Raw genomic sequence first — 22,563 nt, forward strand, 5'->3', positions numbered from 1 at the left:
ACAACAACAAAAAGACAACAGCAAAACTTGGCAAACTCTAACACCATCTTGCCAGAAGATCAAAATTAACATCACCTGTGAGGAGCAAAAGAACACTGTGTGGCTCAGACAATGATATCCTGAGAAGGACACAATATTGCTTATGTAACATTCCAGTCAGGAATGCATAACTTGACTCTAATCACAAGGAAACATCAAACCACCCCCTCTGAAATCTAAAGGGATGGGGAGGTAGTGGGCGGGGTTTAGTGGTTGCCAGCTCCCAAGGAGATGTTTCCAAGGAGAGGGCAGAGGAGAAAAAGTAAATAAATAAGGGGACGGGGAGGGACTGTATTCTTCAAAAAGGGTAATGTCATAAAAGACAAAGCTTGTAGACACATTTCAGATTAGAGGGGAATAAAGAGACAATCTAAATGCAACGTATCTGGGAGGGGAGGGCAAAAAATGGATGCAGATGTGAGATTAGATGAAAGTTCAATGTTCAATTTACAACAATGTTCAAAAGTATCAGTGTCTAAGTAGAGAACTAGATTGTGGTTGTGTAAGAGAATATCCGTATCTTTAGGAAATTCACGAGAAAGTGTTTAGTGGTAAAGGGCCACATGTATGTATATGTAACTTAAATGTTTCAGAAAAAAAATGTGCATGTGTGTGTGTGTCGGGGGGTGTAGAGTAAAACTGGGATAAAATGTTAACAATAGGTATATGAGGTAAGGGATATATGGGTGTTCTTTGTATTGTCTTTATTCTTTTTCTGTGATCTTGAACCGATCTCCAAATGAAATGTTTTTTTAAAATTTTTTAATGTTTATTTATTTTTGAGAGACAGAGAGAGACAGAGTGCGAGGCAGGGAGGGGCAGAGAAGGAGACACAGAATCCGAAGCAGAACTCACAAGCTGTGAGATCATGACCTGAGCCGAAGACAGATGCCAAACCCCAAACCAACTGAGCCACCCAGGTGCCCCCAAATGCAATGTGTTTTTGTTTGTGTTTTTAAGGAAAAACATATAGGATGATAGATGGTGTTGCAGTCTATGGCGAAAAGTAAATATGGGTTGTGAATGTGAATGATAAAATGATGAAAGTGATGAGGGAGGACTTCTCCAGGAAAGTGATCTGAGTCAAGACCTGAACAGGGGAGCGAGCACGTAGATATGTGGGGAAAGCATTCCAGGCGGAGGAAATGGCACAACGATGGGAACCAGCCTGGCACCTTCCTCAGCAGGGGCTGTGGCTGAGCTGAACGCCTGGAGTCGTGGAGATGAGGTCAGAGAAATACCAGCACCTAACCGGGCGGCGCCTCCCGCGTGGGGCATCTGAGAAACACCGAGAGCAAGAGGAAGGTCCGAGGGCTTTGCTGTGGATTAACAGATCTGCCCCTTGTCCCCCACACTCTGCTGTGTTGGAACGAATGGCAGAGCAGGCAGGAGCGGCAGCAGGGGAGCAGGGAGTGGCTTGCTGCAAGAATCCAGCCTAGAGGTGACACTGGCTTGGAGACCCAGGGTGGGAGCAGAGGAGTCTGGGGGCGGTGCTTGGATTTTGGCTGTATTTTATGGCATTTGCTGACAGATGGGAAGCGTGGTGCAGGCAGGAGGTCAAGGATGACTCACGTGTTCCGGCCTGAACAGCAGCTACGAGGATGGAATTGCCATTAACTGAAACAGGGAGGCCTGTGGGAGAGGCAGCTTTGGGGGAACCCTGAGGAATTTGGGTCCGGACATATTTAAGTGGCAGACTTCCCCAGTAGGTACTTCTGTGGAGATGTGTAGCAGGCTGTTGTATGTAGGAGGCTGGGGGCCTGAGAGAGGCCCAGGCAAGAGGCGGGCACACAGGGGATTTTTAGGCCGAGGGGATGGATGAGGGCACCGGGGACAGGGACAAGAAGGGGGCAGGCAGGGAATGGGCCTGGGCCCACCGACTGTGAATGCGGGGGCTGGGGAATGAGGAGGAGCAGCCAGAGCAGATCCAGAAGGAGCCACCAGTGAGGCGGGACCAGAACCTAGAGAGAGTGCGATCTGGGAGCCAAGGAGAAAGGAGTATTCAGGTGTGTCTGAAAAGTCCAGGGAGCTGAGAACGGAGAATCAGCCAAACTTCTCGCTGTTAAGGCCCTTGAGGGTCCCGATTGCAGAGTTTGTTAGGGTGAGGGCAAAATCTCAATTGGAGGGGATTCAAGACGGGAAGGCAGCCGAAGAGCGGGAGACAGCAGGTATGCATAGCTTTCTGAGGTATTCTGTTGTAAGGGAAGGAGAGAAATGACGTGGTCACTGGAGGAGGAACAGGACAGGAGAGGCTTTTCCTTAAATGGAAGGGGGAGATTGGATCTTTTTTGCAGGGTCATGGAAAGGTTGCTGTATATAAGGGACTTCATTGTTTCTAGGTCAATGGGACCTTCTTGTATTCTTTCCCGGGCCTGATCCTGCTCTGGGCTGACCCTCTGATGCCCCTTGGATGAAAGCTCAGCCTCCTCTCTGTCCCTTTTATGCAGCAATTCTTGAAAATTCTAGTTTCTCTTCCTGGAGCCCCCTCCCCATCTCCTCTGGCCTGTTTCTCCCACAGGTTCCTGGAAAGTGCCCCCTAGTTGCACACCACCTGCCCTGGCCCAGCCCATCTTGATCCATGCTCCATGTTAAGGAGCCCCACTTTAATTCTTTGGAAACGTTTCAAAAATACTAAAGACTGTTGCCTACAATTGGACTCCCAAGCAGAAGGTGATGAGGGCACCTCCAAACCCACAATCATTTTGTGGGTACAAAGCAAGAAGAGGTTTCAGGGAGTGGTACCGGTTGAGGGAGGGTGTAGGATGATGAATTCTTAGTGACAAAGAGGTAAAGACAAATCCAAGAGAAGTGCCAAGGAAGAACTGACAGGTCTTGTCAACCGTTGGGTGGCAATGTGTGTGTGTCAAAAGCCTTAAATATGGTGTGCCCTTTGACCTAGCCATTCCACTTCTAGGAATTTGTCTAGGAAAAAGTAGGCATTTAAGGTACTAAGAGCGTGTAAAAGGTCGTTCACCATCGAGTTGTCCATAATTGCGAAATATTGGAAACACCTTAAGTGTCAAAAATAGATGGCTGCTAGATACATAATGGCACAATTATACCGTGGAATACCATGTAATCATTAAATAAAGACATAGAGGTGAATACGTCTTGTCAAGAAAGGTGTTTATGATAAGTGAGAGGAGCAGGTTATACACACACACACGCGTGGAGCATGAAAGAGGTTATATATATCTCAGTGGTAATAACTAGGTGAGTTCTGTTTTGCTTTGATAATTTTGTGTTGTTTCATTTAAAAAGTAGAAAAAAGTAGGAAAAAAAGTTACCATAGGAAAAATAAAAGGGTAATATTAAAGTTAGGAGAATAGATAAGATTGCCCAAGCCACAGATTATAGAGGGGGAAGCTTAGGGAACATTCATAATGAAGTAGTGAAGAGAGGAGGAAAAGCCGAGAAGGAATTCAAAGACACAGTGAGGGGAGAGGCAGGAAGATCTCACGGAGGCCAGGAACAAGTGAGCTTGTGGTCCTCGCTGCTGGTTAGCTACCCAAAGTCATTCCCAGCTCCCTTCCATCTTGCCCACTGCCCTCTGACAGTTTCTTTACAGTGAGGAGTAGCCCTGGGATTAGCTCCAGCCAATGAGATGTGGGAAGATGTCTGCTGGGGAGCTTTTTGGAAAGGATTTTTCTTCCCTAATCACGCACAGAGAAAACCTGTGTCCTGTGTTGCTGTCTCCTGCCATCAAAGGTGGTTGTATGGGGATATGAAGCTTGGAGCTGTCAAGGTGGCCAACTTGTAATCATGAGAGAAAGGCCAGGAGAGTCAAATACACTAACCCAGAGTGTGTCTTCTTTTCTGTGAGATAATGAGACACATCTGTCACATAAGCTGTCACTTTGGGGGCCACCTGCTACTGTAGGTAGAGTCATTCTTTTTTTTTTTTTTTAGTTTATTTATTTATTTTGAGAGAAAGAGAGAGCAGGGGAGGGTCAGAGAGAGAGAGAGAGAGGGAGAATCCTAAGCAGGCTCCGTGCTGTTGGCACACAGGCTGACACAGGGCTCAAACTCATGACCTGTGAGATCATGACTTGTGCCAAAATCAAAAGTCGAACGCGTAACCGACTAAGCCGCTCAGGTGCCCCAAACGTTCTTTTTTTCAAATTTATTTCTAATTATTTAGTTACTAGTTGAAGTCATTCTTAGCTGACACAGAAGATATGGTGAGTACAAAGTTCTTGGGGGCCTTTGAGCTTTGTAGGTCTGTGACACTACACAGGGGAGCCACAGTGCAGGTGATAAAGGGTAGGTGTGGTGAGGAAGTGCGGACAGCGAGGCTGGACCCTACTTCTGAGAGGCTTATGAGGATGGAGGATGAGATGGCCTGGAAACAGCAACGCTCCCCGAAGAGTTCTTCTGGCCCTTGGCTCAGGCGGAAGATTGAGGAGACAGACCTGTTTTCGAACCTTTAATGTTCAAGCGCAGAGTAGGTGTTCATCAGATGGTTATCACAGTTATCATTATTCCATGAGTCACTCTTGAAGATGCTATAATCTCTTGGTAAAATTTAGATGTCCTGAGGTGTACTGGTCTGCAGACTTGTCCCGCTGTCTGTCCCTGGGAGGCAGAAGGGGGTGATCAATGGAAAGCACATGGCTTTGGAGTCAGACTGAATCCAGTCACTTGCTGTTTACTCTTGGGCTGCACTCTTTGGTCTCAGACGCCTTACTTGTTAATGAAGATCAGAATACCTACCTCGTAGGGTTGGTATGAGAAGTAAATGAGAAAATGCATGAAAAATGCTGGTATGCAGTAGGCACCGGAATAACAGGAGAACTCTGTGGTGGGCACTGCCTTTAAACATCACTTCCTTTCCCTCCTTCCTAATAGAGTCTCTTTGATCCAGGTGTCAAAGAGCTGAAGTGGCATGTCTGAGGCCTCACAAAATAAGTATCAGAGTATCAGAGGTGGCACTTGAACCCAGGCCTTCTGGCTCCCAGCCCTTTGTTCTAATACTTCTCTTTTTGGGAACAATTAGCGCATTTATCCAATATGACAACTAGGACTTAGAAGTTCCTCTTTTTTTTTTTAAATTTATTTATTTATTTTGAGAGAGAGAGAAAGCATGAGCAGGGGAGGGGTAGAGGGAGGAAGAGAGAGAGAGAATCCCAAGCAGGTTCCACACTGTCAACACAGCCTGATGTGGATGGCAATCCCATGACCGGAGATCATGACCTGAGCCAAAGTCAGACACTTAACTGACTGAGCCACCTAAGTGCCCCAGAACTTAGAAGTTCTTTTTTTTTTTTTTTTAATCTTTTTAATGTTTCTTTATTTTTGAGAGAGAGAGAGAGAGAGGCAGGGGAAGAAAGAGAGGGAGACACAGAACCTAAAGCAGGGTTCAGGCTCCACGCTGTCAGCACAGAGCCCGATGTGGGGCTCAGACTCATGAACCAAGAGATCATGACCTGAGCCAAAGTTGGACATTTAACTGACTGAGCCACCCAGGAGCCCCAGGACTTAGAAGTTCCAAAGCATAGTCCACTTCTCCCCACGAACAAGAGATAGCAGTCACAATGGCTTTTATGACCTAGTCTTGGAAGTGACATCCCATTTCTTCTGCCATATTCTACTGGTTACACAGACCAGTCCTGATAGAATGCGAAAGGGTGTGAATACTGGGAGATAAGGATCACCAAAGGCATTCTTGGAAGCTGGCTACCACAAGCATCTTAACATTGTTACGAAGATACTTTTGACTTTGTAAATCTGCTGAAAGGGTCTGGGGACTCCAACAGGTCCACGGACCACACTTTGAGATCCAGTGACCCTGATGATATAAGCTCATGTCAATCTATGTGATTTATGCTACTATTTTGAGGATGATTCTCAGCTCTACCTCTCTTTGCAGGTTCACCTAAGTTTGTAAGTATCACTATATTTATTTATTTATTTTTGTTCGCATAATCTCTATGCCCAACCTGGGGCTCGAACTCACAACCCTGAGGTCAAGAGTCACACATTCCACTGACTGAGCCAGCCAGGCACGTTGTCAGTCTCACTTTAAAAACAAGTAAGCCAGAGGGGCCAGAGACTCTTAACCTACCTACTATTTTGTCTCTGTTGATACCAGGGGGAGAGTGGTGGAGGGGCAAAGGAGTTGTCCTCCAGGATAGGCATCATAAACCAGTGACACATGGTCATTCAGCTGTCTCATCAAGGGCTTTTCCAACTCTGGGTTCAACTTAAATTTTCTTAAATATTTTCAGTCTGAACCACCTGCCTTGCTACTCTATTCCACAGATTATCTATATCAAGTAGTAACTTCTTTCATTTGTCTTAAAGGCCTCAGCTAAGCGTTCCCGAGGCAGGCTTAATCTCCACATGCCAAGACTTGGTGAATACACTTATGTAAACTCATGCAAACACTCTACATGACTATTGAGACTCTAGTCATTTTCCTTCAGAAGAGTCCTAATATTTTTAGCATGTGATATGGTTGTGCCGTGCCCCTACGGTCAGATCAAACCCTGGGTCTGGGTGGACGTCTTGTGCTCTCCACCATGTTCTTCTTAAGACTTTGGCCAGAGGGGCTTCAGCACATAGCCTACATTCAGCTACACTGACATTTGTATTGATAAGGCAATAGTATTCCATTTTCCAAAGCTTGTTGCAATAATGCTCAGGGTCTAGCTCACACAGTGGACCATTCAGTTACCAATCCAGCCACCTTCTTCCTTTTTATAGCAGCACACCCCTCCCCTGGCCTCCTCCTCTCCCCCATTCCACGTGGTGCTGGTGGGGCTGTCACTCATACTCCACCCACCCTGGCCAGTGATTAGTCAAAGGAAGGATAACTATCCAAGTTGGACCTGGCGGAGTCTGGAATTGTTTTCAGGGAAGCCCACCAAGAAGGCCCTTTTCCCTAGTCTAGAGTCCGAGACCTGTAAGAATGAGCCCAGGGCTGTCTACAGCTTATGTTTCCTATTGCTGTACTCAGTAGGTGAAAATGTAGCCAAACAAGACCAATGGCGCCAAGAATAAGACTAATATGAGAGTTTGAGGATCTGGATTCACTCCTGCCTGAGGCTGGTTCTAACTCCTTTCTTCCCAGTGCTTTGACCCAAGAATGGCCAGTAGTGTTAAGTGTCTACCACTTGTCATTGACAGGAGCCCTCATACAACTGACTCTTTAGGCCAAAGTATATTGTGAGGGATCTGCTTCCTGAAGGAGCATGTGTTAAGAGAAAATAATAGATGGCTAGGAATGCAACTAAAGATTTGGAAAGAGGGCTGAGAAGGGGCTGGCCAGTGAACAGGCAGGCGAAACAGAGAATAGCATTCCATGGAAGCAGATAATTGGGTGATGGGGAAACAGACACTCCCATGGACTTGGCGGGAGTGTAAACTGGTGTGATATTTTCTGGAAGGCAATTTGGCAGTGTCTCAAGATTTGAAATGTTCTGGCTCTTTGAGCCTATAATTGTACTCAATGCAGCATTGTTTGTTGCAGGGAAAAAGCTGGCAATTATTTGCATCATCAACAGGGGATCGGTTAAGTAAATTGTGGAAACAAGTCCAAGCTCTGTTGTTAAGGGGGAAAAGGTGAATAAGACTATGCAAAGTGTTTATATGCGTGTGTTTATTGTGTGCAAAGAAAGCTCAGAGGACCAAGGAGAGCTTACAGAGTTAGCAGTAATCTCTGTGGGAAGATGACTATAATTACAGAAAATTCTCAGTTTGGACGAGCTCAGAATAATTTGAGAGATTACCTTCTCTTTTATTTCTGCTGCTATAATAAAATGGACTGACAATGCTTCCCTTCTTTCATTATTATATTCTGCGTTCTAGGATCTCTGGCCCCAGGGGTTCATTCATTTAGGTACTCATTTACTTGATCAAGTAACTGTGAGTGCCAACTGTGTTAGGAACTCTTCTTGGTGCTGGGCATACATACCAAAGCCAAATGGAATCGTTATCCTCACAGATTTTGTATGATTGTGAAAACAAGTATCTATGAGATGCTGATGAATTATGAAGCAAGGAGGAAGAGAAGGGGGATAGGATGCTCGGTGGAAACAGTAAGGTCCTGTTATATATAAAGTGGTCCAAGAGAGCCTCATTGAGAAAGCAACATTAAAGATGTAAAAGAAGGGCAGAAGAAAGCCATGCAGCTCCAGCAGAAAGGGTCTTCTGGGCACAGGGGGTAGAATGTAAGACCTTGAACCTGAAGTGTGCTTGATGACTTTGAGGCCATAAGGATCATGTGGGTGGAAAGAGCAAGGAGAAGTGAAGTCAGAGGTAAGGGAGAGGGAAGGGACAGCGTACCAATGGATGTGAGGCATGGTTCCACTCAGCAACATGAGAAGCCTCTAGAGGGTTGTAAGCCAACTTAAAAATGATCACTCTGGTTGCTCTGTTAAGACAAAGTAGAGGGAATAAGGGTGGAAGCAGGGAGCCAAGTTGGAAAGTCAGCACAATGATCCAGAGAGAAAACGGCTTGGACTCTGGTGATGGGAGTGGTTGGTTCTAAACCTACTTTGAAAGTACAGCTGATGGATTTGTTGAATGGGATGGAGGCCATGGAAGTAGTGCCTGTGAAACAGGGCTCAGTACCGGGGTTCAGACCCCTGGGAGACCACCCTTCTCCCATGACTGACGCCCAAGCCTACTGAAAAGGATTCCACTGAGTCACCTCAAAGAGGCGGAAGTGCCAACTAGTGCTTTGAGTTAAAAGAGGTGGAGGGGCGCCTGGGTGGCTTGGTCGGTTAAGCGTCCGACTTCGGCTCAGGTCATGATCTCACAGTTCGTGAGTTTGAGCCCCGTGTCGGGCTCTGTGCTGACAGCTCAGAGCCTGGAGCCTGTTTCGGATTCTGTCTCCCTCTTTCTGACCTTCCCCCATTCATGCTGTCTCTCTCTGTCTCAAAAATAAATAAACGTTAAAAAAAAAAATAAAAAAAAAATAAATAAACGTTAAAAAAAATTAAAAAAAAAAAAAAAAAGAGGTGGAAAAGAACAGAACCAGGGAGGGTGGAGGTTTGGTTTGGGCAGTTAGGCCCTGCCCCAAACTGAGATGGGGGTGGTCCCAGCCATGGGATGCCAGGGGAGGTTAGATGCCTATGCCATCATCTCGACACACTTGGTTTGGGAGGGAATAAAAGAAGAGCCTGCATTTTCACCTGCCACAGAGAGGACTCATAGCTGATTTAACTCGATTTGGAAAAAGTGCTGTATCATTTTCTGTACCTATGTCTTGCGGAGCAAATCATGACCCATTACATGCATTTTATAATGTTTCACTTTTGCTTTTAAAGATATATGCATTATTTTTATAATCACTATAAAAATATTGTAGAAAGAATGGTGAGATGGTCAACAGTAGTCAATTCAGAGAAGGCCATGGAGTTAGCTTATTGAGAAAAGAGTAAGGTAAGAAGTGGTGTCTTCAAAGGGCAGGACGGAAGTCAAATGGTACGTGATTAAGAATGCAAAAGGAGGGGGCGCCTGGGAGGCTCAGTCGATTAAGTGTCCGACTTCAGCTCAGGTCACCAATTCATGGTTCATGAGTTCAAGTCCTGCGTCGGGCTCTGTGCTGACAGCTCAGAGCCTGGAACCTGCTTCAGATTCTGTCTCCCTCTCTCTCTGCCCCTCCCCCACTTGCACTCTGTACCAAAAATGAATAAATGTTAAGAAAAAAATTAAAATAAAAAAAGGGGCGCCTGGGTGGCTCAGTCAGTTGAGCGTCCGACTTCAGCTCAGGTCACAAACTCACGAATGTGAGTTCGAGCCCCGCGTCAGGCTCTATGCTGACAGCTCGGAGCCTGGAGCCTGCGTTGGATCCTGTGCCTCCTTGTCTCTCTGTTGCCCCCCGCCCTTTCTCCCTCTCTCTCTCTCTCTCAAAAATAAAGATTAAAAAAAAGAAAAGAAAAGAATGGAAAAGGAGAGTACGTGAAATCGAAGCAGTGAATATAAGCCTCCTGAGAGATTTGGCAAAGGAAAGAAATAATGAATGGTAAGAACATATGCCACGCAATTCTGAATAAAGTTTATTAAATAATATGTACAGCAAATGTAGTAATTCAACACATCCATTTATCAAATCAATCCACCGCAATAAAGAAAAATAAATGAATGGAAAAATCTGTGTCTGCATAGTACATGCTCTTGGTGTGTAAATGGCAACACTTTAAATTAATTGGTTATATATAATGTCAGTTATTTTTCTTTCAGAATATAATCTTCTTTGTAGTAACTTATTCTAGCAAAAGAACTTAATACTACTGTAGATAAATAAGACAGCCAAAAAACAAAAACAAAAAACAAAAAAAAATCAAAAACAAAATAAAAAACCTATAACTGAGATCACAATTACCTTCTCTCCCAGAAAGAATGATTATTTAAAATTTTAACACTTTACAATGGCTATTTTTGTGCTAAAAATCTGCAGGTGAGTTATTTGGAATTCCTTCATTTAAATAAAAATGCAAAAAACTTCATGACTTCCTTATTTCACCCCCCTTCAGTTCAAATTTTTAAAATTATTTTTCTATACAAAGTAGGTACATGGGCTATACAAAGTTAAATATACATATTTACAGTCCTACTTCTTACGCATATGATTTTTTTCTTTAACTGATCCCAGAGAGACTGCAAAAGATAAGTAGTTGGGGGCTTGCCTTTACCCAGAAGCATGGCTAATATATCAAAATGTGTTGCAAGGCATGGCGCCAGTTAGTTGCACTTGCTATTAATAAACCTGTATAAATATTTCAGCATAAAAATAGGTATTTTATATTACTAAATGTTTGAGGACAAAAGAGCAGTTGGAAACTTTGTTCCTTGTTCCGTCATACATAGGAAGCTGAAGTTTGATGCAAATTTTAACATGATTTTATTAAAGACGGGCAAATTGGTGAGGCATACCTGGGTTTCTGAAGATATACAAATGCATGAGGCTGGCATCAGATGCAAATGTGGCTTTACAAATTGGTTTTATTTTCTAGCTGTATTGAAAGAGGTGTTCAAAATTACCTACTTAAGAAGCACCCCTCAAAAAGCTATTAGAATAAGGTCATTATTAATGGTTTGCATCTAAGAAAGACCAGGAAACACATTAGCCAATACGAGAATTACGTTCCAAAAATGAGTGAAATGCTGTTGTGCAAAATGCACGTGCATATGCACTTGTACTATAGTTCCTCAGAGAGTCAGACAGTGCCCTTGGATGCTGAAGTCGACCTTCCAAAGCAATGAGTGTTAAAGAATATCAAAAAGGCTCTTTCTACCCAGGAAGCTCCTCCACCCCACCCCCACCCCCTACCACCACCATTAGTTCCACTGCCTCATCCCTTGGGGCTAAGGCTCTGCTCTGTCCTAGCTAAAAACAAGTGTCTCCAGGAAGAAGTAACACATTCCTCTTACCGGTCATTTACACTCCAGTGTGAAGGAGTCAGTGGCAGGTTCTTTCCTGAGGCCAAGATTTGAAAGGAGGACAGGAAGAGAATGAGGCTCTCTGATGGGGGTACGGGGGTGGACAGGTGATGGGGAGATGAATGGCAGACACAGAAGGTGGGACGGAGGCACTGAAGACAAACTGCCTACCTGTAAAGACTCCAGGTTTTGGGACAATGGTCCTGGGGCAATTCTGAGCTACATGCAGAGAGCCAGGATTCCTGTATACACCCTACCACCTAGAATTGCTACTCCTGTTTGTGACCTTGGATGCGTATTTGTGGGGAGGATAAGAGTGTGAAAACTCTGGAAACAGTTCCAAGAATTTCCAGCCATAAACTACCCTCAGAGGAAGGTTCTTCTAAGCAGCCTAGTTGTTCAAGAGTGAGCTCATGGAGACAGAAATACGACAATGCTTCCTAGCGTCTCTCCAGGGAAAGGTAATCTCCTCCTCCTCTCTCATACCCTTCTTCGCACATATCACAGTCTCTCGATTCCATATTTGTGTGTGTGTACCTCTCCAATCACCTCTGAGTTCCTGGCGGGCAGGGAGTGGGTCATTTCTCTAGTTTTCTAAGGGGTCCAGCAGAGAGGCTGAGAAACATCCTTGAACTGGATGGAGATGTGACTGGAGCACCCCGGGTGTCACAGGGCCCTCCCTCCTCAGATGTAGCCCCGCAAAGCACAGACGTCCTGGGAGTGGCGAACCACTGCCTCGCACTTCGGGCCCGGGCACGGGCACCTTCCGCTCGAAAGAGAAGCCTCACCAGGGTGCATCGGGGCTCACGACCCTGGGCTACTGCACTGTGGGTGGTGCCTGAACTGCTGCAGGGAGTCTGTGCTAAGGTGTGGAGCACATCCTGCTCATCAGTGGCCCCAGCATCCGGCGTATGTGAAATGATTCACTGGATGTCATCCTCGGTACCTTGTCAGAATAGGCCCATCAACCCCAAACTGCCCTCACCAAAAACAATCCAGAAAAGAAAGGTTAGCAATGGCATTCTGCTAAATGAAACTGTGCTAAAGGTGACCACTTACAAAAGTCAGAGATATGGGAAAGAGCACACTGCAAGTGACCTCGATAACTACAGAGCTTCTTAACTTAATCACCTGGGAATACAAATATAACTATCTGACCCGGGCACCCCGCTCCCACGGGCAAACCTCATGTTCTTTTCTGTCTGAACACCAGGGGCGTCAAGAGCAATGCTGCATGCGGGCTGAATGCACAGGGCACCTGTGTTCTCCCTCCATTTCCCCACGTACCCCAGGAGTGAGGGACGTGGTCTTGGGTAGCCTGGGGGCCTCCAGGGATGGCCTCGGCAGCCCGAGCTGATCCCCAGCAGTGTTTGGAAATGGGGCTCTGGGTGGCTGGGGTGTAGAGCCTTTGGAGAATGGCTAGGGGTCTGCCTGATGCTCTGAGGGCTGCTTCCGGCTAAATGACCCCTTTGAGCAAAAGCTGGTCAAGGCTGGGGCAGCAAGAGGCATTTCTGACCTCACTGATCCTGGCCCGTGTTACAGGTCAGATTACCCAAGAGGGGGAGAGGCAGGGAAGGCTTGGAGTGGCTCCCAGAAGCAGCTAAGTAAATACAGATTTGCCTCATTCCTTTTTTCTCAGTTCAGCCTGCCTGACACTGTACGTTCACACAGGTTCAGGCTTCAGACACAACACTTCTCTGTCCCTCTCTTTTGCTTCTTACTTTATCCGCTGCGTTAGTTTTCCTATTGACTCAATGTTTAAATAAAGAGACCAGTTCGTGAGTTATGCTTCATCCTCCAATAAAAATAATCTCTGTGGTTTTCAATCTTCTTATAGATACAAAGGCTTTACATAGTTGCCTGGAAAAGTACCAAATTGCCTTGTCCTTCTTGAAGTACCTGTAAAAAAACACACACACGCAAAATCAGAAGACTTACTATGTGAGTTCAGAGGGGGCCCCCTGATAACAATGCAGCATATGGTTTCCAAAGCACATTTTTCCATCTTATCTCATTTAGGCTATCAAATAATGCCTGGTGGTAAGCCAGGAAGGTATTCTCAGTACTCCCCTCTTTCAGATGAGGAAACTGAAGCTCAGAGAGCTTAAGTGACATTACTGAGGTCCCACAGTTTAGCAAGCATCAGAAGCAGGCTTTGAACCCAGGACTTCTAACTCCCAGCCCTCTGCTCTTTCTGATACTTCTTTTTGGAAAAAGGAGCACATTTATCTAATTTCTAAACTGTAAGATTTCTAAAAGTCCACTGGATATGACCACACATCAAAAGGAAATTCCTCCCAGAAGCCTGTGCCTAAGCCCCAGATTGACTCCCTGTCTTTGCTTCCAACCTCTTCACGATTCCCGCTGAGCCAGGAACACTGAGCTACCTGGGCGCAAAGCCCTTCCCCAACTGCTCTACATCCGGAACTGCTGGATCCCTAACCTAGTCCCTTCCCTTGGGATGGGTGGGGGGTAGGGACCCGGGCAGGGGTGGGGGTGGGGATGGTGGCGGATACATGCCGGGTCATTATTCCCCTCTCGCTGGCAGATATCACAATAGGGACGATTGCTTCCTTTCCCCAATCGGCTTGGATATAGCTTCAGAACCCTGGTGAACACAGCATTTCAAGCAGCCGCCACCAGTAGGTCGGGGCTGTTGCCCAAAGTGAAACCTCAAGCTAAAAAAAGGGCGTCAAAACTAAAGACCTCTAAAATAACTAGTTGAACCCCTAGGGAGGACGGCCAAGGAGGCTGCAAAGAACCGAGAGTACAAAGCCCAGAGATGTGCTCCTACACCTGGTTCGACCTCTCCTTACAGATGAGAAAATAGGCTTCCACTCTGAGCACCAGGCTACGTTCTAAAGCACCTGAGGGACTGAGCAACATTCCTTTACCCAGCTGCCAGGGACGCCCCCAGGAGAGAATTGGTGCCCCCCAACAGTGCCCCGTGTTCCCATAAAAGACATAAGCACTCCTGGAAGCGTTTAACAGCTAAGACATACGAGAGTCACACTCTCTGATAGGACAGCCACAGGCGGCTGAGCACTCGAAACCGGGCTATTCTGAACTGAGCTAGGCTGTGACGGTATAATACACACATTGGACTCCTAAGACTTAGATATTTTACATCCTCCTTTGGCACTAATGATTTTTTATACTGATTACACGTTCAAATAATATTTTGAATGCGTTGGTTTTAATAAAATATATCGCTAGAATTAATTTTCGGTTTCGTTTTACTTCTTCCGATGTGGCTTCCAGAAAATTTTAAATTCCATACATGGCTTGTGTTCTGTTTCCATTGGACTGCACTCCACGGGAGTGCTGGTGGCTTCTCAGATGGGGCTTCCATCTGAACAGAATAGTTCAAGGTAGTGGGGAGCCTGGGGAGGTTTCTGGGAGCCTGGGGAGGAAGGGGCAGCTTTCTAAGAGGCTGGTGAGGCCTAGGCAAATCTTTCTGGCTTCTCACATATGCCGAGGCCTTGCCATTCTCACTACCTCAGCCCTGACTGACTTCACTTTAGCAAAGATTTTCCAGAGAGATCAGGAAAGAGCTGGTCTTGGGAAGAGGATAAAGGTAAAACCCTTTGTACAAGTAAGTGTAAAACAGAGGCAAAAAGTGAGCCAGTGGTCCCCAGCAACATGTTTGTGCCTGTGCAGAAACAACAAAGGCTATGGGAGAGAGAGGCCTAGTTCAAGTACTGGCCCCACCACTGGCTACCTGGGTGACCTGGTCTAGTTATATAACATCTTTGGGCCTCAGTTTTTGAGTCTGTGAAATGGAGGTAATTCTTATCTTGTTTGTTGAGATCTTCAATAAGAAAGTACATGAAGCAAGTATCTGCTTTGTAGCAAAATCTTAAAAACTGTTGATCCTTCTCCTGTAATGGTGAATCTTTTGTTTTAATTAAGCAAGCTGCTTTTTAAAAAAGGTTTTATTTATTTATTTATTTGGGGGGGGGGGGCAGAGAGAGAGCACATGCATACGAGTTGGGGAGAAGCAGAGGGAGAGGGGAAAGAGGATCCCAAGCAGGCTCCATGTGTCAGTGGGGAGACCAATGCGAGGCTCTGAGAAATGTGAGATCAAGACCTGAGCTGAAATCAAGAATAGGACCTTAACTAAGTAGGTTGCTTTGACTGAAGTTATTAAAAGCCTGGGGGCACCTGGCTGGCTCAGTTCACTAGCCATCTCGCTCTCTCTCTCTCTCTCTTTTTTTTAATAATTTTTTTTAAGTTTATTTATTTTTGAGAGAGAGAGAGAGAGACAGAGAATGAGCAGGGGAGGGGCAGAGAGAGAGAGAGAGAGAGAGAGAGAGAGAGAGACAGAGGGAGACACAGAATCCAAAGCCGGCTTCAGGCTCTGAGCTGTCAGCACAGAGCCCAACGCGGGGCTCAAACTCACGAACCGCGAGATCATGACCTGAGCCGAAGTCGGATGCTTAACTGACTAAGCCACCCAGACACCCGGTGAGCCATCTAACTCTTGATTTCAGCTCGTGATCTCACGGTGTGTGGGTTCAAGCCCCGTGTTGGACTCTGTGCTGATAGCACACAGCCTGCTTGGGATTCTCTCTCTCTGCACTTACCCCCGCCCCCACTTGTACTCTAAATCTCTTAAAATAAATAAATAAATATTAAAAAAAAAAGTTTTTAGAAGCCTGAAGTAAATAAGGTCTTTGGAACATCTACACATATGCTTGAGTTTCATGGCTGAGACCTAGGCTCAAATTTTCTTGTGTTGTTTCTTAAAAGTTTTAAGAGAATAAAATCTGCACATGTAGTACAGATATACACAGAATACAAAGACATACAGAACTCAACCAATTTGAAATTGCCCTTCTGTGCAGTCACTTAGATGTATTTGGTTTTTGGGTCCAATACCATTAGTGTCATCCACACTGTCTCCAGAGCAAGCATAAACTGGGTGGCCCAGCATTCCTGACGGTGATACAGGATCTGAGAAGGCTTTTTTCTGTGCAGAGAACATTGCCTTTTGCATGGCTCATCACTCTTAGTTACTCCTTCAATATACAACTAGTGAGTAAAACATGAGGAGATCACTTACCAACAAACCATCCATCATCACATTTTTCCATGACATCAACAATATCTCCATCTCGGAGTTCCAATTCATCATCATTCTGTGGTATATAGCTATACAATGCTTGGTAGCTAAATCTAAAAATGAAAAACATTCACTCAAACAGTGATAGGATTAAATAATGAGTTTTTTAAAGCCCATGTAAGTTAAATTAGCACTTTGGTAGTGTTTCACACACATCAAGGCAGATGAAAGTATTTTACTGGCTATTTCTCTAACAGTGGAGCTTATGGGGAGATCCATTCAGCATATAAGTAAATGAAGACTGATAGGGATGGGGGGAGCCTCTGACAAGCAAGGCTATGATCAGTCCTTCTATTTAGTTTCATTTGGTTACAAGTATTTTGTCTAGATGCCCCCTCTTTAAAATTAACCAAGGCTTTTTCTTAACACAGGAGAATGTATGTAGATTATCAAAAATAATCAGAAGTTTCTTACTCCAGAGATAGACACTATATTCTGCTCATATACGTTGGAAAGTGTAAGGCAATTGTTGTATATGTATAAAATTGTTGTACTGATACAAGGATATAAAAAGTACATTCCAATGGCCTCACTATCTTGAGTTCCTTAATATGCTGATACATATTTTGTTAGTTGTTTTTATTTTTTTAAAGTTTTAATTTATTGTGGCACCTGGGTGGCTCAGTTGGTTAAGCATCAGACTTGATTTCAGCTCAGGTCATGATCTCACGGTTTGTGAATTTGAGCCCTGTGCCAGGCTCTACAGCTCTCTCCCGTTCTCTCTGCCTCTTATCTGCTCGCACATATTCTCTCAAAATGGATACACAAACATTAAAACAAAAAAGTTTTTTTTTAATGTTTATTTTTGAAAGAGAGAGACACAGAGAGAGCATGCAAGTAGGGGAGGGGCAGAGAGAGAGAGAGAGAGAGAGAGAGACACACACACACACAGAATCCGAGGCAGGCTCCAGGCTCTGAGCTGTCAGCACAGAGCTTGATGCGGGGATCGAAGTCACAAACCGTAAGATCATGACCTGAGCCGAAGAAAGACGCTTAACCGCCTGAGCCACCCAGGTGCTCCCCCACAGAAAGTTGTATTTATTCATTAAATAATGTCTACACACTAAGTAGAGCTCGAACTCATGTCCCCAAGATCAAGAGTCGCATGCTTTTCTGACTGAGCCAGCCAGGTGCCTCTCGTCAATTGTTTTTAAATGTGATGTCATTTTTCTGAAATTCTTGAACACTTTTTGCTTTCTTTCTGTCCCAGTGATGTTTGTGGTTAAGATTTTTATTTATTGTTAGTTGGCCTAAGGCCATTTGGTGTGTGCTGTTCTGTCTGTCCTAACAGCTCGCAGGAGAAGGCTGGACTATTTGTGATGAAATCCTGTAACTGCTTTGGCAACAGGGAAAAGTTTGGTTTCATTTATTCCTTTGACAAATACTTAAGAAGCATCTACTACGCACCAGTTCGCAATTCTGTGTGCTCGCTATTCTGAAACACAAGAGTACCGGGCACAACTGTGCAAACGAGCCAACCATCTACCATTTCCAGCACATGCCAGCAAATGCCTGTGAGAGGGCAGGCGAGACTAGAGACAAGAGGACACAGTCCCCAGGAACGACAGGTTCGTTTTCCCCTTTGCTAAACCAAAGGGACTATTTAATTTTGTGCATTTATCCAAATGTTTTGATAATTTGGTAGGTGGATCTGTCTGCCAGAGGAAAGTCTCGAATGAGGAATTAAGAGATGCAGAATGATTTCCAGTTGGTAAGCACATACATTTTTGATGTTTCCATATTTGCCTCCTGTCTCCATCCTACTTGGACTCCTTAGAATTCCTTATCCTCCTCTTAACTTCCACTGTGGCTGCCTTGCTAGCCTCAGCTCTGGGAAATAACTCCAGATATCTGCTTCTCTATCATCACCCCCAGACAGTGGAGACTGGCTGGCCAAGGTCCCACAGCCTTGCTGCTTGGGTCCCCCAATCAGCTCTAATTTTGGATGGGCCTCATGCTGCTCAGGGCACTGTTCCTTTGAGTCCTTTCTCCATGTGGGCCTTCTCTGAGTTCCCCAAACACATCGTCTACCCTGAGTCTTTGCATGTTGTTTTCCTCAGCTGGGAAGACCTTTTACCTCTCTGTTGTAGCTCTCAAAACCAATTTGTCTTTCTTTTTTCTTTTAAAGTAATCTCTGCACTCAACGTGGGACTTGAACTCATGACTTCAGGGATCAAGAGTTGTGTGCTCTACTGACTGAGCCAGCCAGGTGCCCCTCCAATTTGCCTTTCAATGCCCATTCCAAATCTCCCTTCTTCTGGGAATGGAGTTTACCCCTCTATGTTTAAAACACAGGAGACATCCAATGATTTTTTTTTATGAATGGATCAACTCTATTCATTTATCTCCAGGCAGAACCAATGACTCCTTCCCCTATATTCCCACAACACTAGGATTGACTCTAGTCAGCACAGCCCTCCTTTGCCCCTGAATGGCAGTTCACTCTTCACCGGTCTCTATCTCTCAGCAGTCTATGGCCTCCTTTATTTATCCACCCACCACCTGTTTCATGTTGGCTGATGGGAAATATGGCCCCAACTAGAAATCCTCAGAGAAGCTAGGGGCGATTTGTTCATTCCCCCAAATGGCTGCCCCAGACTTGGTCAATGACCCACTCTCTAAAGCCAGGAGTCCACCAAGCATGTGATGTGAGAAAGGAAGTTTGCCAAGAATACTTACAAATCTTGTGAGGTGTGACTCCTGTCTGGGGTGACTCTTCGCTGTTGGGCTTGAGGTTGCTGAGAAATGATTAAAGATGATTTATTGTCAGAAGGGGATACCTTGTGATGAAAGTCAAGGGGATGAGAAACAGTGCTGCAGTAATGAACAGATTTTTCGGCAATGTTTATGATCTCATTGCAAACTGCTTCCTGTGAGTGGCCCCGAGATATCCAGAAACCCCCATATAACAGTCAACATGGGGACAAAAAAACAACAAAAGAAAAAAAAAGAAAAAGAAAGAGAGGAAGAGATGTAACATTCCAGACGAAGCACATAAGTCCAGGGAAACAACAGAGTTGAAGATCCAGGTTAAAAAAATAGATATTCCAGTAGTGAAGTGCAGGAGGGATCCAGGCGTAAGCATGGAAAAAACAGGTAAGATACAGAAGAATTTGGGATTTAGTATGACTATTAAAAAAAACCAAAGGCAGCAGCATAAAAGCCTGTAATTAGTGAATAACTTCAAGATAGAAATGCAAGTATGTATTCCCGATCATGCACTAACCATTAACTTAATCCCACATGGAGGCAGAGTACAAATAAGGTCTCGAAATACCTCTGCTTTCTGAGAGGGAAGGGGGTGGCCTAATATTTCCCTCTAGGACAACAGCCATGTAAATCATGGCTCTGTGAGTTAGCCAGGCATTACTCCAGTTGAGACTCTAGAAGTCAGTAAGGATTCTCTTTAGAAAAGCTACAGTTCTTATTCAACAGGCATCTTACCACATAGCTCTTTTCAGATTCTGTGAGATCAGGTCCTGCTCTCAATGAATGATGAGAAGGCTGTGATCACCAAGCAAATTATAAGGGAGACATTTTAGCAGATGTCACATTGGAACGGATTCAAAATAAAAGTGTGAGCAAATACACGTACCACACCATCACACTCGATGACACCGGATACTCGTGGCCTATGGCGCTCGAGTTTCCATGACAACACGGTGGGCGCACAGGAGGAAATGCAATGTACAGAGTTAGAAGCAAGCATCCAGGCAACGGAATGGAAAGTTCGGAGCATGAGTGCAGTGAGGTGAGCATCGACAACACAGGGTCCCCAGATGGGCAGGAAAGAGACACAGAAGGGCTGTCTTATGGAACAGTTATGACCTTCCATAAAAACACACATTGGTCCTTTTGCTCTCAGCTGGCAGGCATCTATGGAAGGGCTGCTGTGCCGAAAGCCGTTGACTAGAAGCCTCCTCTGGCAAAGGAGGCTCATTAAACTAACAGGTATGCCATACTGGGGTACTTAGAAAACAGAGAGAAATGCTTCTGAAAAACTCCCCAGGAGTATCTGAAGTCTCAAACAAGACTGTTCCCCTGGAGAAGTCCGCACATGACACACTCCAGTCAGGTATGAGATGAGTTCAGATATCTCACAGGGCAGGGCCTGCTTCCAGAAATAGGACTGTGTGTCCTGACATAGCTGTAGAAATGAAACCATCGCTCTTCACTCACCAGCTCAGGTACCACATGCTGACATGGAAACACAGGTGCAATGATGGCCAAGCAGACCCGTTTTTGTAAATGGGTCTCCCAGAGTATAGGCCGGGAAGAGTGTTTGGAATCATTTCCCCTAGAAAGCATTCAATTCCAAACTCTCAGAACTTTCCCTAAATAAATATTTGAAAAGACATCTTTCTTGGAGAAATGCCCCTGGTAATGTGTGCTAATAGCAATGAGCCACAGCAGCTCCAGGGCCTTCTCGAAGGGCACTCAGAGATCTTTTACATATGGCTCACTTGATTCAGAGAGGCCCAGGGCCTCCCTCGAGGTCACACAGTGAATTAGTGGTTGACTTGTTTTCTGGATTCATCTACTGGACCTTCTCTTTCATCCTTGGACCATTTACCATGTTATTAAGAGTGCTCACTGACACTACTTTCCATGAGTCCCACAGAAACCCTGGAGATAGGCAGAACAGGTTTTGTCATCTTGTTTGCTTTTAAAAGCCAGGAAGCTGACGCTCAGGGTGGTTAGCGCACGCCCCAACGTCCCACAGTGCAGTGAGCGAGAAGTCGAGCTGCCGGGCTGTCCCGGGCACGCCACCACACCGCCCCCTCCTGCTCATCTCCACTGTAAATGGCCTCATTCTTTAGGGTGTCTTGCAGGACCAACTTCTACTCCAGACATCATTTTTTCCAGAAGGACTCCTGTCCTTCTGGAAAACCTCTTCAAGTTCTCTAACTTCTTCAAAACTGCCATCTTTTAAACCTTGGACTCTGACAGGAGTAAAGGAAGAGACAGAGCTGCCAGGGGCCTTTTCACGTTCCTTCTCCCATGTCTCAGGACCCACAGACCTTTGCCAGGTGACCTTGTGTGGCTCTACTTACTACCCATCCAGCCTCTGGATCAAGGCTTTTGTGTAACAAAGGAAAGTAATGACATTTCCAAGCACTTGTTACGTGGGTTTTCAGGTGTCAGAAAAATGAAGTGTATTCTGGGTGACTAGGTGACACCCACGGGCAGATTTTGACAGAGGGAAGCTGCCTATCCCAGAGGACATGGAAGCCAAGGCTGTCACTTGATGGGATGCTGTTGGGCGCTGCTTCTCAACCTCTAGCATATGCCGGTATCGCCTGGGAATCCTGTTAAAATGCAGACTCTGACTTGACACGTCTGGGGTGCATCCTGAGACTCTGTCTGTCTACTGGCGATGCCCACGATGCTGGCCCACAGATAAACTTTGGGGAGCAAGGCTGAAGAGGACCTTAATTATCCTTCACTGAAGTTCTTTGGCTAGCTACAGTGTGGCAAGACTGATCAGTCTGGGTCACACCTCATGAAAATAAAAGTTGGCATAAAAACCCAAACTTCAGCTGGTGGCCTAATGACCTCAGGTCAAATGGAGAACAAAGAGAGGATGTGGACAATCTCTTCACATGATGTCCACAGCTTACAGAAGCCCTGTAGCATCTTACAATCAACTTAATCTCAAAGGAGGGACTGGCACTGATCGTCAAGCAAATATTTGGTGCTTAAGAGAGGCTTGGTGAATCACATACAGTAAAAAGAACCTGATATTTTATTAGCCCTTTTTTTTTTTTTTTTTGTAAAGCACTTAAAAACAAACAAAAGCTTTAAAAGCACATGGAGGTCCATCACCTCATCTGACTTTTATACTAACCCTTTGACTTGGAGAGGGTGGAAAAGGACATTTTAAGGCTCAGGGAAGTGTGAAGGTTTGCACAATGTGGCAAAGCCACTGAGGACTGAGTCCTCGGTGTCTAACCGACATTCACCACCTCCTCTCAAGCCACGTTGGGATGTCTATGATGATAGCAACCAAC

At 45.2% G+C, this 22,563-nt stretch overlaps 1 protein-coding gene across 19 annotated transcripts in view; it reads right to left on the minus strand.

Annotated features, from left to right (window-relative positions):
* Positions 1-10,030: 10,030 nt before the first annotated feature.
* Positions 10,031-22,563, minus strand: part of SORBS1 (sorbin and SH3 domain containing 1) — a 145,871-nt gene continuing 133,338 nt past the window's right edge. For all 19 annotated transcript variants that reach the window (XM_042909202.1, XM_042909213.1, XM_042909203.1 and 16 more), the window contains 3 exons: positions 19,232-19,290; positions 16,493-16,605; positions 10,031-13,326 (listed from right to left, as the gene is read on the minus strand). In XM_042909202.1, the coding sequence (XP_042765136.1) occupies positions 13,259-13,326; positions 16,493-16,605; positions 19,232-19,290 (240 nt within the window). In that variant the 3' untranslated portion in view covers positions 10,031-13,258. The remainder of the gene's footprint in view (positions 13,327-16,492; positions 16,606-19,231; positions 19,291-22,563) is intronic.

This window comes from Panthera leo, chromosome D2, assembly GCF_018350215.1.
Source record: "Panthera leo isolate Ple1 chromosome D2, P.leo_Ple1_pat1.1, whole genome shotgun sequence".
NCBI classification, from domain to species: Eukaryota; Metazoa; Chordata; class Mammalia; order Carnivora; family Felidae; genus Panthera; species Panthera leo.